Genomic DNA, 16,391 nt, shown 5'->3' on the forward strand with positions numbered 1-16,391 from the left:
AGTAGTACCTACTTATACAGGGTCGTTTTCACATAACGTTACTAAATGAAACCTCTTACTAACATGTGGGTGTATTTCTGACTGAAAGTATGATGTTGCTGCCGCAACGAATTCTCTCATAGTAGTAGTGGATTTAGGGTGCGTAAAATTAGAATTGCTTTTTATTATTATTTATTTTGTTGGAAACTTACACTTTTTTAGTTTTTTTTTCTCATAGTCCGGTGAGACGACAATCCGAGATGTCCGGAGACAGACTAGGCACAGGATAGGATTACTGCGTTAAGTGTCTCTATAGCCCGGATAGCTCAGTCGGTAGAGCATTGGACTTTTGATCCAAGGGTCCAGGGTTCAAGTCCCTGTCCGGGCGTCACATTTTAGTATTTAAATACATTTTCAGTCCAATGAATACTTCAATAGTATTGCATTAATTACACTACTAATTTTACGATAGGGAATAACCGTCAGCCAAATATTTTTTTTGATATTAAAAAACACACGATTCGTTAAAATGCACGATGACGTCTTACTTTTACATGTACATATAAAATTTCAAATTACAAGTTCAATTTGAGACCGCTGTCTAGTTATAACTATGAATTTATGACATTTTACCTTTATTTCAGATTGAAAATGGAGCCATCAAATGATGGGGCCGATTCTTTAGCGTCATTTTATTTGTTATGCGTAATTCATCCTATGATATCTTCTCACCATGTGGATACTCTTTGTCATTTAATGGTTTTACAAGTTAAATAAATTAACTTGGAAAAAAATATCTTAGGTACTGACCTATGAAAGCATATTTTGTTTGTAACAATAGTTTACAAGCTCCATAAAGGCGCTTGAAAAAAAATACTTAGGGCGAGTACATATTAGGGCATTTGTTTGTAAGACTGAGTTTACTTTGTCACAATTTTTAGGACTTTCAAACTAACCTAAAAGTGATTACTACGTTGGATATTTTATTTCTAAGCTATGCTAATTCCGATGTGTTTATACATTTTGATCTAGCAAATAAACCAGAGCGTTTTACCCACAATTCCAATAATTCAAAGAGAAAATAGTGTGAAACAGAGAGGAGCTCTTCCAGTAAATGTCCACGACTCTAGAATATTTTGTCGAATGCAGCGTCGAGTAGTCGAAGGAATATTTTATAAAATGTTTTTAAAAAGACCTTTTGCTTTTATTGTACCTTTGGTATAAGCGTGGGAGTATCAATTTATTCATGTTCTGCATAATGCTCGCGTGCAACATCGACGAGCAAACAGCGTGTTAGAGCGCGTTTAAAATGCGTTCGGCTGTATGCACACACCCTTATATACCAACTAAATAGTTTTGCTTATCAACCATTTTATTAAATTCCATTCATGTCATCCAAGTTCATAATATTATTACACTGAGGACTGATTTTTTAATTAGATAAAATTTATTTTTAAGGCTCAAAGTAAAAATGTTAGTTGTGTGCACAAAATTGTCAGTTTGTCTCCATCGAGTTTGTCTCAATTTCATGTATATTCAGGTAATATAATATAATATTTGATTGATTAATTTTATCTAACAATAAAAATGTTTGCCCTAAGAAGTAATATTGTGTTATAATTTTTTTGACATCAATTGCCTCATTAGTGGAATAGCAACGCAATAAGGCTGCGAAATGTGATGACCTTGACTGGATTCTCCAGGCAAGTATTGAAAATCAGAGTGAAATATTCGATAGCAAAACATTTAGTCCACTTTAGTTGCCATTAATTAGAATTTGTGTCAGAATAGAATTGGCTTACCTCCCGATTACAACATAGCATATAATTTATTATCAATAAGTTGCCCTCTCAATCCCTTCATGTTAGATATAAATTAGTAAAAAAATAAAAAACATTTTATGAAAATTGTTTTTATTTTCAAAACAATCTGTACTTGATAAGTACAATAAAATTTTTACCTAGCGTTCGTTTTTTAACAATGAAAAACTTACAGGGTTCTTACACTATGAGTTGATAAGATGAACGACTAGAAATAATATTTTACAATGATCCATGATACTTGAATTGTAAGATATTTATACGCTTGATGGCAGTGGCCCAGTACGAGTTTTTAACTGTTACAGTTTTCGTATGGAGGCTATTATTATTTACGTAAATAAGCCGTCTTTTCATACATATTATTTTGTGTTTCTCTTCCTAAATTATACGTTCTTCTATCAATTATAATTTACGGAAAATAATAATTAAAAAATATATACAGTCAGGCTTTGAATTCTTAGTCATAAATTTAGGAGAGTATAATCTTGTTACTGCTATTATTATTAGATTAGTTTTTATTTAATGCTTTAATTGCTAATTGTAGGCCTTAATAAGCATTATTATGTATAATATTAAAAAAGTCAAATTATGCGTTGTATTTGGGCACTGTTAAAAACTCACACTAAGTCACAATATAAATAATAGTTTCTACATATGTAGCCATTATATAGAAAATAAACTTATAATGGCAGGTACAGAGCAAGCGAACAAGCGCGAGCGAACGTGAACGAATGGTTTTCGTTCATCGAGACCGCATGCTTGCTCGCCTTTGGTGAATCATCCACATGTACTCGTAAGTTCGGTCGCGTACGCTCGCGCCCGCATGCTTGCTTGTCTACGGTGAATCGTCCAAACACATTTGTTATTGTTCGCTCCATCATTCGCTTGGTCTGTACTCATGCCGTATACATAATTAAAATAATTGTTGAGTCATTTTGGATACAGTTTGGTAGTATTGAAGGTTAAAAGAGCACAAGCTATGTACAGACTCGAAGGAAGTTCATGAAAATGACTAATTTGGCACAAGTTAAAAAAAAAAAATTGTTGAAAATGGTATGTTAATTCTGATGTTATAATCAATAATAACAAAGTGACGGATTATCAATTTAGTTGGATATATTTTATTTCTCGATACCTCTATTAAAATTCTAAAGATTTTTTAAAATATATAAATATTTAAATATATTAAAAACGAATAAGGTATATAATACTTTATTCGTTTATTTATATTTTGAAGTATTCGAAGATGAAAAGAAACGTATTTTACACTGAAATCTATTTATGAGAGCTTCTATCCCGAGTCTGTACTAGCTCTAACCTAAACAGATTATCCTCACACCACGCCACGCGGCAGTGATCCATAATGTTCATGTTAGCCAATCGTAGGATTAGCCACATACAGTATTTATTATTGTATACATATTTTATAACGCGAAGGTAATCAGCGGAATATATGCAAAACATCAGTGATGATAATTATAATCTGCATAAACATTTTGCAAATGTTACATTTTATGACAAACTAAAATACAATTTACGAAATAGTATGATCCGTCATGATTTATACAAACTAATTACGAAAATTGTTTATATTAATTACACGTAACAAACTATCAAGAAAGTTAGTAATTTTAATATTTACATAAATATACCACAACATAGATATTAAAGCTTGTTATTTACAAAACTACTTGGATAATTGTAACTGAAACATTTAATGAGCTTTTTCCAACTATTCAGACGGTTGAAACTCCCTAGAGATGTTTAACCAGTCAGCAATATTTCAAACTTGAGAGAAGGAATTTTAAGTAAACGAGATAAATTGAAATAGTTTTATACTGGTCGTATGTAAATTAAAATTAATAAATACGACAAGACTTTAATAGTACACCGAATTATCATTCAATATTAATTACAAATATTCATCTTGCATGTTGTTTCGTGCCAAGACATATCACTCATGTGGCACCACGTCGCAAGACATAAGTATTTCTTCATTAATAAGAATATTATTATAAACATGTATATACATTGAAACACTTTTGTTGGCAAAGCCGTTTGAAAATGTAGTCTTGATAGCAAATCGATAGTGATCTTTGTTAGACGAATCGTTTATGTATTTTTATTATTATTATATTGTCGATATGTTCCACCGGAATCATTGCTTTACGAAATTGATCCTACATACAATTTATTTACAGTCTTTCACATTCGTCACTTAAAATCTATTTAAAAAATAACTAGAATTCAATGTCTATAATTGTTTAGTGTCGTTCCGTCCTTCGTGATCTTTTAGAAATTGCAGCTTTTCCGTGGCGCGATACCTGTGAAATTTTACACGGAATTTTACAATCTTTACCGTTATTTTCTTGTCTCCAATATAAGTTACGTGTAATTTTGAATTTCTTTTCCGTTCACGTCGCAACTTAATTGGAAAGTTTGAAATTTATAGTTTCTTTATGGTGATATTTTTATAATTTAATTGATTTGTTACTTTGGTGTACTTTACGTTCAATTTCTAATATCGTTACCTTACCTAGATCTTTTTTTTCTTCTCACTGTATCTACTGGTGTTGCTTCCACACATAAAACTATGAGTTTACTACTGCACGAATATCTGAAACAAAATAACACGCCTTTACTTGCCTTGTTTTGTATTGTTTCTGTAGTAGCTTTTGTTCGCGGCTTCGTTCGCGTGAAGGAGTTTTTTGGGATAAAAGTCCCGCTATATATATTTTCCCGAGATAAAAAATAACCTATAACCTCTCCAGATTCTTAAACTATCTCCATATCAAATTGCATAAAAATCCATATAGTAGATTTTGAGATAATCGATAACATACAAACAGACAGAAAAGAGTACTTTGTTTTATAGTATGTATAGATATGTATCTATAAAAACATGTATGGTAAATTTGGTTTACGTAATTATGTCCCGTTACAATTATCATACTAATTAAAGTTTAAATTTACTGAATAACTTATTTAAAATTCTACGAAATGGACAATATTGTGGCGATGTTACTTAATACATCGTTCATATTTATAAATTAAAATTAATTGACGCAGGAGAAGCAACTCAATAGTATAGTTGAATTTTCTATCAAAATGATGTGATTTTACTCTTCACATTATTCGAAATAGAAATGAATTTATTTAATGCGTTTCTATTACAAAGAAACTTTTAAAATTTAATTTCTAGTATTAACAGAAGACGTCTTATACATTTAAAATATGAAAAGTGCAAAACTTTGTGAGAAAATTGCATAAACAATAGGTACAGGCCATTCTTAGATGCCCAGTTATATTGTATTCTATTGAACTAAGTAGACACTAGTCTGATTACTTAATAAAGAAATATATCGTTTCAAAACATCTTTTATTCAAAATGTTTCAATTTATTTATCATTTTGATAGATACCTACGTGCATCCCCGAACCATCGATTAAATTATTACTTACACAGATTTGATAAAGCGTCCACGAGAAAAATCTATAAATACTCACGTTTCTTGGTCCAAAAGTTTGTTAGAGCGAAGCGATGACGCCAGCCCGTATTTATCCGGACTACTGCTGTGCCACGCGTCGCAATACGCGTCCATTGCTGGCTCTCCGTTCGGACTCGCTCCATGCCAAACGGCTTTTGTCGGCCTGCGGAGTAATAACAGCTGGCACGCGCACTAATGCAATCATGTAAGTACTGCTGCATTGACGGTTTTGTACGTCCCGGTGCTTTTGTTTAGGTCAGGTTGGTTTTACTTTTAAAAGTTACACAATTGTGATATTTAGTGGCATCTTTTAGATGGAAATATTTTTATGAAGTAGGGAAGATATTTGGATACTAAATACAGAATGATAAATGAGACACTCGTTTCCCTAGGGTGTTTAAAACACGAAGTATTTCAATGCAATTTTGCTGTTAATTGGACTGAGTTATGCCAAAATGTACTTCCTACTTTTAAACGAGATTTATAGCTTATTATTTATTAATTTCCAGCTAATGCAGCATACATTATGCATTTATCGCTCTCTTAATAAAATAATGACCTATTCCAACATTGTTAATTTGTGGGAATCGTCTAAAACTTATTTCTGTTAGCGATCTTTACTTCTTCTTCCTTTTTTTTCATGCCATAGGTTTCATTTTTGATCTATGTTTAATAATTTCAATTGTATAGCAACTTAAAAAAAGGTCGCAAAGACAAATTCGTTTCTTTGACGATTCCCACAAATTAACAATTTTGGAAAAAGTCAATATTTTTTAAGAGAGCATTATGTATTTTACGCGAGACGAGAATATTTCGTAATCGCTCATTGTAATAGTATGTAACGTTTCAGACAGATAAAACTCCCCGTATATATTTTTCCTGGAGCCTATATCACTCAGGAGTAACGTAGCTTCCTATCAATGAAAGAATATTTAAGATTAAAATCTCTGATCAACTAGTCGGTTGGTATTTAAAACTAGTATTTTTATAATTTTAATACTAAGGTGTTTCCAATAATCGTCACTATTTTATGAAAATAATAATATATCCAATAATATACCGATGGTTAAAATGCTAATTAAGCGAAAATTTTACGACACAAGTTTCATACATATTTGAAATTAGCACGTTTTCCTAAGTTTTTTTTTTTTAACGTAGTTAATTTTTTTCGAAAAATAATGTTGCTTAAGTGAATTAGCCTTTCAACTGTCGATATGATTTTAGGACTATGTCAAGTTTGATGGACTTGTGGATTGGTTCCATTTTGTAACACTACGATAATATGTAAGAAGAGTATTCGCAAAAAGAATCTTACATCTTCACCTGCCTCAAAGACTGGACAATAAACAGAAACCGATAAAAATGCACCGTATTATTTAGCACCGACATGTACAAATGCCTATACAGCAGTAATTATGAATATGTTTTTTATGATCCAAATGAAATAATCTTTTACATAAACATTTACCTAATCATAATATCGTAAATATTTATTGCTAGTCTGATATTGCTGTAAGAACAAACACAAAACATTAATTAATTTCCAACTCGGTTTCTCGTTAACTTATTTAATTCATTTAGGTCTTTACATATTTATAGATATTGATATTGGATTTTAAATAGTAGTTATTAAAAATGAGGTGTATAATTTAAATAAATATTAGTATGTTTTTATAGAAATAAGACGCGTTTCACACAAACTACACTACAAAAATCTTACGTACTAGATTGTTGACAATACGTATTATTTATGTTAATATGTTATATCATATCCGTCCTGTATTATATACTGTCCCACTGCTGGGCACGGGCCTTCTTCACTACTGTGTGTGTGGTAGGTCTTAGTCCACCACGCTGGCTTAGTACGGATTGGTAGACTTCACACGCCCTCGAAATCCCTATAGAGAACTTCTCAGGAATGCAGGTTTCCTCACGATGTTTTCCTTCACCGTTAAAGCGATAGATAATTCACAAAGAATACACACATAATTTTAGAAAAGTTAGAGGTGTGTGCCCTCGGGATTCGAACCTGCAGACATTCGTCTCGGCAGTCCATTCCAAAAAATAGTATGAACCGAGCCCTAAATTACAGTTTGTGAAAAACTGGACGAGAAAAGTTAAATAACAAAACTGTCACATGCTGACGTAATTTGTGCTGCGTGGACATATTTGAGCTTAATAATAACTTTATTCATTATTTGTTTGCAAAAAACGTCTGCTATACAGTTGGACTTTCTAACTCTAACTTTGGTTAAATTAGAGATGAAACATAATGCGAACGAAAATATTTTAGGTACATTTTTAGTTAACTAGAGTTTCTTTTTTATCATTATTTTTGAAGCTTGGTCATAATTTCACGACCATGTCGTTCCATACGATTGCTTTCTCCAGTGCTCACTCACTTCTCACGATTTCAAATACTCAAAAATTAAAGAAAGAGGTCGGGGGGTTTAAACAGTGATAACGGTAGCAATATTAACTTAATTATTAGTATTGTTGTTTGATAAATAAAGAAAATTAAACAGATATTGTACATGCCGTATACCTATGCTAACGTAAGCATAAGAGGCGGGGGGAAAGAGATAAGAGCTTGGTTTACTGACAGCTTGCTGTTTGTTCAGCTGATCTGACAGCCAACTAGATTCAAGTTGTATCTCAATATTAGCCAATCATAACGGCCCTATATCTACGCACTGCGAAGGCTGCCATGTCGTCAGCACTGAGAAACAGACTTGTTATCACAGCAATGCTCATTGCTCCTTCCTTAAATAAATATCATCTGTGAATGAGGGGGTAAGCATTTACTATTGTTTGATATTTGAATAAGTACTGCTGGTCAAATATACGATGACCAAGTCTAAGACACGTCGTCGACAAATATTCTCTTTAATAAGGAATAATAATGAAATGCATACTTATATATTTAGAGCCTATTTCACAAACTTTCAGTAAATTTTATTTCACAATTATTATATTAAACAGATAATGTAGATAGCACTCATTTTATTATCATTTATTTAGGAGCATAGATTAGATTGACTTTTGTATTTGGTTGGCTTACACATTAATGTGACCAGCATTTACTTAACATTGTGAAACATTCCTGAGTATCTACATTAGTCATAGTTAATCAACGTTTACTTTGTGATGTGACCAGCCTTAACTTAACATTGTGAAACATTCCTGAGTATCTACATTAGTCATAGAAGGTTAATCGACGTTTACATTCTGATTCCTTAATGGTTCTTGTTCCCACTCGATTGTTACCTACATTTCGATGTAATAAAATATTCATAAAAGGAACTATAGATAATATGAGTCATTACCGATCGAAATTACTTACCAGCCAGGATCTGTAAGGACATTCTGTCCACTGAAACTGAAGATCCTCGGCGCGTGGGCGAATAGTGCGCCTGATCCGTCGAACATTTCTCCCCAGGAGTTGAAGAGGACGTCACCTCTTATGTTCACCACTGGGATTTCTCTGTCTACCCAGCTGACTATAGAGTCTATTGTTTGTACCCTGTTAGAAATGTTTTAATAGTAATAATATGTTTTGTAAACTTCATGACACAAGGATTATAATTTTAAAAGGTCAATTAGTAAAATTAAACGCTCTCTAATAATAAACTTGGTGTGAATTCCAGACTTGTTAAATCAAAGACTTGGTAACATAGAAAATACTTCTTCGTCTCCATATACAGATATTTGATGAAATAAAATTCTAATAAAATATTTAAAAAATTGAGATCAATTTATTGCTTGGGAGGATGAAAGGTAAAACTCTGTTAATTTTTTTTCTTAATAGGATATTTGACTATGTTTGATTTTGTCCATTTTATAATACTATTAAACATAAATTAGTACAAAAAAAATCCTTCTGTGAAAACAGCATTAAAATACGATAAGATATAAGGCAGTAATTCTAATTTCAAATATTTATGCGTGTAGGAGCGGGGATATCGCTCTATCTCTTTTTTTCGCACGCCTTGTAATGCACACTGACGTCACATGTAAGTATTTCATCGCTTTTCTGTTTTTCTCTCGTCTCAAGATGCGGTTCAAGCACAACCGTCAAATAACAATAAAGTAACTGTGAATGTAACGGGCTGTTTTCGTCGAGTTAATCACCGCCACCACAAAAACTCATTCACTAAATTAATTACCGAAGCAATGACTCCGCATTATAATGAAGACGAGCTTAAACAGAATCGACAAGATCTTGTGCATACCTAGACGATATGAAGGCTCTGAAAGTGCCGTCCAAATTGGCTCTTTGTGCCTGTCGCCTGCATTCGTAGTTAGTGCTGCTTACTCCATGCATATCTCCTGTGTGTGGTTCGTTAAGTGCAGCCAGGCGTAGCTAAAGAACAAAGAATTTGAAGACTTATTTTTTGTTGTATATGTTTTGTTTTTCGTTGCACGTTATTTTATTGGGTTCGAAAGCTAACATAGTAGATAGCACGTCTAAGTTATTCTTATTTATTGATATATCAACGATTAGCGAAAGTATAAAAATAAGAGGTATAAAAAAGAAATGCATTGATGATTTGATTTTGGTTACAGTTATTGATAAAAATAATCACGATCATAGAAACTGTAATAAATTCAAAAAGTGAAGTAAAATCAAAACGTTGAATTAACTATCTAAATATATTAATGAATTAATTACCTATCTAATGACTTTACAAAACCATACAAATGAACTCGTCATAAATAACGCAATACTCCTATACAATTAATTGTAAATTACAAAAAAATGAATTTTAAATTTAATCACGATATTGATATATTTTTTTATTATAGTTACTATTGTACTATACTATTGTTTGGCTTAATACCTGTAAGATGGTTGTATGTGTAAATAAATAAATAAAATTTCAAATTCTGCCACCAAATTTCAAGTTTAAAACATTAACTTACCACCGGTCCCTCGACGGAAGGATTCTTGTGGTGTACTAAGCTGGAAGTTTCTAGAATATTTTGCAACGGTGTTCGTGTCGGGCCGTTGGCAGGTGGCGTGTGTATCGCCAACAGCGAACCCATCTATTAAAAAAGAAATACCTCGAGAAAAAAATCGACTTCCAGAATTTTTCCACTGAAAATACCAGTGACCCACAAAAACTCCCTAGTTTTTTGTAACTTGGCATCCCGTCGCGTATTTTCGTAATCCCATCGCAATGTGGACCTTATTACATTTAAATAAAGTTAATTTTTCGCTACACTTTCTTAATAAAAAGAGTTCTAACTTATTCACGTCTGCGCCCAATGGGAAAACGAATAAGTTCCATTTAAATAACAACGCCAGAATAAAAGAATCTAGTCCCTGTTGGGTTTGGAAATGTGTTCTATTTTTCTTCATGAATATTTATTAGCTGAAATATTGATGTTTTGCATAAAATATATCAGGTCGAAACTGTCGAGTTTTATAAAAATCGGTATTAATTAATTCAACAAAAGGAACAATGTTATCATACCACAGTATCATTACGTGCAGTAACCGCAACATGATAATTAACCGTAGAATGGCGTTTTGTACTACATTTACCACTTTAATATATTGGCAGGTGAATTACTGAAATTAAAATTTATTTTACTTACCGCTACATATTGCCAGCCGTTGTTTACGCGAACAAGTAACGCTTGTTCTTGAATGACGTACGCCAGTGTGCCGAGCGGGCTGTTTGTACCCAGCTAAAGTATAAAGTATAAAATATAAGGGAATTCTGACGCAGATTGCAAAAGGAAAAGTTGAGATTTAAATTCTTAACACAACATCACGCATGTTATCCCCGAAGGGGTATGCAGAGGCGCAACCATGGCACCCACTTTTCGCCAAGTGTGTTCCGTCCCATGATGTGATAGGGGGCGAGCCTATCGCCATATCGGGCACAAATTCCAGACTCCGGGCTGATACTGAGCAGAAAAACCCAAATATCACTTTTGCTCGACCCGGGATTCGAACCCAGGACCTCAGAGCGCTGCCGTACCGCGCATGCAGTACAACTACGCCACCGAGGCAGTCTTCTTAAAAAATTAAAATTCTTAATCTATTCATAAGTACACAAATTTATGAAATTAAATATAATTATAAGTTGAAATCTATTATAATTATGTTGGGATTAAACGTCATGCCGTTTCGAATTGCTAATGAAATATTTAGAATTATATTCCACAAATGTCGATGAAGTTAGTATCGTCGAAATATATTATGTAACTTCTCTTATGTACCTAATAGAGAACGTTTATGATTGATCGGAAACTAGGTGTATAGTTTGTTCGTCAAATATTTGGATTTTTGTCACTCAAGCATCGATCAAAATCGATTCCTCCAGGGCCCATCTATCACGATGCGAGCATTTTGTTTTCAACATACGTCATATCTCCGTTGCTGTGAATACACGGGCCTGCGACAGGAACAATGCTCGACTGATGTTTTTCAAAATAGCTTATATTCCAAAACATGGTTTAGATAATGTCCACTATACGACCACGACAAAGATACTCCATTGCAATTGTTGGTAAACGGAGTAACGTGGGCGATTTAGATTGACCAAAGATAATTATTCATTGCTAGTCGACACAATTATGCCGGCTTGTTCGGAATTGTATATACACAAGTTAATCCCGAAGCCCGTCAAATTACGTGGGCTTTTAGGGTGGATTTTTTCTCACATTTGATATAATCACTTACCCGAATCAAAGAATCTGTAGACTTGAACAAAATTGTACCGACGATAGCTCTCCCGTCCTCATCGTCTTCGAAGTCTGAATTTTCACCCAAAGGATCCAAAGGATCGCGGTAACCTACAAACAACTTTCCTTATACAAGAACTTCTAATCCAATCTCATCTAATAATTATACAGCATGACGGAAACTATTTCCTAGAACTTGAAGAGGAAATAAAAAATATTTATTCATTTCAAGTAGCTACCGTGTTTATTTACTGAAATTGCTTACCATAAGGATCTTGACGGTAGTGCACCAGGTGGTTTAAGCTCCGGAGAATTTGTAGAGGATCACGCTGTTTGCCTGTCCAATAAACGTTATTTCTTTAGCGTTTGTGCAAACATTTCGCGTGTCTTGTGCAAACATTGGCAAAGTAAATTTAATGCTTGAATATTCATTGTGTGGCTGTAACAATTATGCTAAGGTTTTGTGCTTTAGCAAAAACAATTTTAGGGTTTAGGAGCTAAAATTGAAATTCAATTTCAATGACTAAATACTCTATCGATATGTTCCGATTTACTTGGATATTTTTCGATTTTAAATACAATACTTATGTATTATATCTTGCCCTGACTAATTTTCTACTGATACACATATTTAAATTTATCTAAGTTGTAGCATACCTGCTCCTGGTTCACGGCGATTTAGACCCGGAGTATCAGTCAGCGAGTCCACTGGTACTTCATTTGCAAATATAGCCGGCGGTCCAGGCGGCCCCGGAGGACCCGGCGGGCCCGGCACTGAGATATACTGGATATTTGTTGCAGGAGCTCCAGGGGTTCCCGGGGGACCTCTCGGACCTTCTTTTCCCGGTGGCCCAGGGGCACCGTCGTAGCCTCGTTCACCTTTGTCTCCTTTTATCTATTATGAAACAAATATTACATCATATCTCTTACATCTTAACACTCTAACAACCATGAAATAAAACAATTTTCCGGATTTTATCGCGATTTTTTTATATCAGCTTTCATGGTCTTCGAAACGTCGGGAGACAATAATAATATAAAAAACCAAGATTAAATCTAGAAAATAGTTTTATTTCAGTGTTTAACAAAATCATTACATTAATAAGCTATTAAAAACGTTCTCCTATAGTTTCTTACGAATTTAACGAACAAACTGTGATACGATAGTATCAATATTTTCTCTAAATAATACCCTAAATAGACAATGTTCCTATTCCAACACAAACACTTGCAAGTAAACTTCAATCTGTATTCCAATTTGCTGTATACGAGATTAGCAAAACGTAAAAGAGGTTGGTAATGAATAAGCCGCAATGTGTATTTATTTACGAGATATCTAGATCCAGCTCGGAGCCTTCAGCTGACCCCTTAGTTTGTACTTTATTTATTCAAGCGTTTAATTAAGCATGAGAATTACCTTTTCTAGATCGTGTGGGTTGATTCCAGAATCGCCCTTTTCGCCTTTTTGGCCTGGTGGACCTTGCTGGCCCGCCGCTCCTGGAGGACCCTGGTAAATAAAAAAAATTGTAAGTTTTTGATCGTGATTATGCCAGAGTGCCAGCTTGTTGTCCACTAAAGCAATGAGATCAAAATAAATGTAGACTAGGTTCGGCTATTTGTCAGTTTTAGAGATTGCTTACTGCAAATACCTAATTTACAACTCTTTATAATATTTGTGCTTTAATATTCTAAGATAGAATGTTCTACTAATTATTTAGCATAATATGAAATATTGGTTATAAAATTAATGTAGAAAATTAAAATTATTCTTGCACATATTTGAAACATGAACCATAAAGCTTGAATGCGAAGGTGTGTTTCTGATCTTGGAGTAAAATGTAAAATAAATACACCGATGCAATTACAATTGTGGTTCTATTTTACTATGTCGCATCGTAAGTGGTATTGGAATATCTAGTCATCGTAGCAGAACGTATCATCTTAGCGTAATAATCTTCCCTTCTAAAGCCAACGTATTCAAATTCCTTCAAACATTTAAATATTAAAAACGTGATGCTTACCGTCCATCCGGGCAAACCGATATCTCCGGAAGGCCCGTTTGTGCCAGGAGTTCCGGGAGGGCCGGGTAGACCTGGCGGGCCTCTTGGTCCGGGTGGACCGGGGTGGCCCCGTTTCCCCCTTGGCCCAGACTCCCCTTTCTCACCCTGTTAAATAAACATATTGGAACATTCTTTTACGCATTATTTATACTTACATCTTCAAGTTCTCATTTCGTATTCTTTGCTCCAATATTAAGTTTTGCGTCTTGTTATTTTACTACGTCGTTAAATATTTTTATGAGTTCATTAAACACATCATTTTAGATATTTATTTGAAAATGAGTGTACAAATAATAAATGATACTATTATACAAAGCCTCTGTAGACGCTTAATCTTCAACTAATAAACATCGAATACAAATTTAGCATGAATAGTTTGTACCGAGCAACGTACCAGAGTAACGAAACTTCTAGTCGAGCGAAGCTATCACTACCAGCTACAGAAACTTCGTTTCATGTAACTACAATACACGAAATCAATATACAAGCAAATTCATGTTGTCGGAGCTAGTTGTTATAGTTCACTTGGATATTCGAAATTTGTTATTTTTAAATTGAAATTTGTTCTTAATATTAAAATATGTACACCGGCTACCTTCATAAAAAAGATATTGGCTTTTGTTGTTTTACATGTTTGCCTCTAAAGATATACACAGCCCTGCAATCACTTCTGCGTTTTAGAAGTTAAAGGGCAGCAGTAAAATACTATAAAAAGATGTTAACATTATTCTTACCTTTGTCATAACCAAAGCTTCATCTCTTGATATAGCAACAGGACCTGGCGGGCCAGGTTCTCCCCTATCGCCTTTAGATCCTGTCAGACCAGGAGGCCCTTGAGTCCCGGGCAATCCTGAGGGACCGATATCACCTCTCTCCCCAGGCTTCCCATCATTACCAGGAAATCCTTGAGGACCTTCCATGCCTCTACTTCCTTTTTCACCCTACGGTGATAGAAAAAAAAATACATTTTATTTAGAATTTGAACATTCTAGTCAACATTTTTTTTTTACATCTTTACACGTATAAAAAGAAAGATGACTTAGTTGTACTATTTTGCTATCATGTCTGACAAACACCTGACCTAAAATGGCATGAATATAGTTTAATTTAGTACTCGGTGTTCAATTATGGTAATGAGGAACATTTGCCGGCCTTCTACTACATAATCTAGTCATCGCATTTCATCTGGCACAAGAGCGGAATATTTATATAAAAATTCAAACCGCTCCATAAATTAATAAACATTTTCCAGCTCCATTAGTTTTTCATTTAATAAAGTACGGCAAATATTTTATATATCCATTAATGAGGTTGTCTTTTGAGTTACGCCGGGATTTTATTTACATTAAATTAGTAGTTACATTACCTTCTCCCCTCTTTCTCCTCGCTCGATTTTAGGCAGTTGCAGTAGCGATGATTCTAGAAACAACATTTTATATTAAAGCCTCATTATGAATAAATGAAATCTTCCAAAATCCTTTTTGATGGTTTCTAAACACTGGATTATATAACGAATATTGCCTACAAATGTGTTTATCTTAATTATTGTTTGAATTTAAATTTTATTAGTATTATGTTAAACTACTAGATTGTGTATTATGCTTTATTTGATAACGCTTATTTGTGGTGAGCTCATAATTTTCTTACTTCCTAAGATGGGTAGAGTAAAAAATCATTACTTGAACTGTCTACGTACAAAATCTATACATATTATAAAACAAAGTCCCATTTTCTTTTTGTGTCAGTATGTTATCGATTTTCTCAAAATCTACAGAACAGATTTTTATGAAATTTGGTATGAAGATAGTTTAAGACTCTGTAAAGGTTATAGGCTACTTACTATCTCGGGAATATAATGATCGAACCGATCGATGCGAACGAAGCCACGAGTAAAAGCTAGTTGTATTATAAGCACCAACTTGGATCACACGTAAACTAAATATTTATTCAAACGCGTCATAATACGGAATAAAAAAATGTATTTGTTAAAAACTACCCCGCCAGCAAACGAGCTTGACTTTGACCCCAAATTGTAAGAGCCCTGACGTGCCGAAAACATCTACTCGGTATGAATGTGTTTACACTGTAATTTTTACATCACGTATTTACATATAAAATGATGCCTTTTATACACGGAATATTTAGGAAAAATGGCTGGAAGAATATCTATTCCGGGCCTGCATTAGGTATGTATATCGATTTGCAAGGGAAATAATATTACACATGAATATTTCGTAAATTCGGTATTTGCTTATATTATACAAGTACAATTTTATCCTCATCACCATCGCGTGGATTTTTTTTTCATTACTTTTTCTGACGCTAATTATATATCGAACGGATAAATGT

General features: G+C 33.6%; 1 protein-coding gene and 1 non-coding gene across 2 annotated transcripts in view; one reads left to right on the plus strand and one right to left on the minus strand.

The window, feature by feature from the left end:
• Positions 1–294: 294 nt before the first annotated feature.
• Positions 295–367, plus strand: Trnak-uuu. Its single transcript has one exon. It is a non-coding gene; the product is annotated as a tRNA-Lys (tRNA).
• A 2,617-nt stretch (positions 368–2,984) lies between these two features.
• LOC115443803 (collagen alpha-1(XVIII) chain) overlaps positions 2,985–16,391 on the minus strand; it is a 48,229-nt gene continuing 34,822 nt past the window's right edge. The window contains exons 9-22 of the mRNA XM_030169372.2: positions 15,409–15,461; positions 14,777–14,983; positions 14,004–14,147; positions 13,400–13,489; positions 12,640–12,877; positions 12,248–12,319; positions 11,981–12,093; positions 10,888–10,980; positions 10,210–10,332; positions 9,519–9,649; positions 8,630–8,809; positions 5,306–5,449; positions 4,336–4,416; positions 2,985–4,123 (exon numbers count right to left, since the gene is read on the minus strand). Of these exons, the coding sequence (XP_030025232.1) occupies positions 4,054–4,123; positions 4,336–4,416; positions 5,306–5,449; positions 8,630–8,809; positions 9,519–9,649; positions 10,210–10,332; positions 10,888–10,980; positions 11,981–12,093; positions 12,248–12,319; positions 12,640–12,877; positions 13,400–13,489; positions 14,004–14,147; positions 14,777–14,983; positions 15,409–15,461 (1,739 nt within the window). The 3' untranslated portion in view covers positions 2,985–4,053. The remainder of the gene's footprint in view (positions 4,124–4,335; positions 4,417–5,305; positions 5,450–8,629; positions 8,810–9,518; positions 9,650–10,209; positions 10,333–10,887; positions 10,981–11,980; positions 12,094–12,247; positions 12,320–12,639; positions 12,878–13,399; positions 13,490–14,003; positions 14,148–14,776; positions 14,984–15,408; positions 15,462–16,391) is intronic.

This window comes from Manduca sexta, chromosome 15 (assembly GCF_014839805.1).
Source record: "Manduca sexta isolate Smith_Timp_Sample1 chromosome 15, JHU_Msex_v1.0, whole genome shotgun sequence".
In the NCBI taxonomy this organism is placed as follows: Eukaryota; Metazoa; Arthropoda; class Insecta; order Lepidoptera; family Sphingidae; genus Manduca; species Manduca sexta.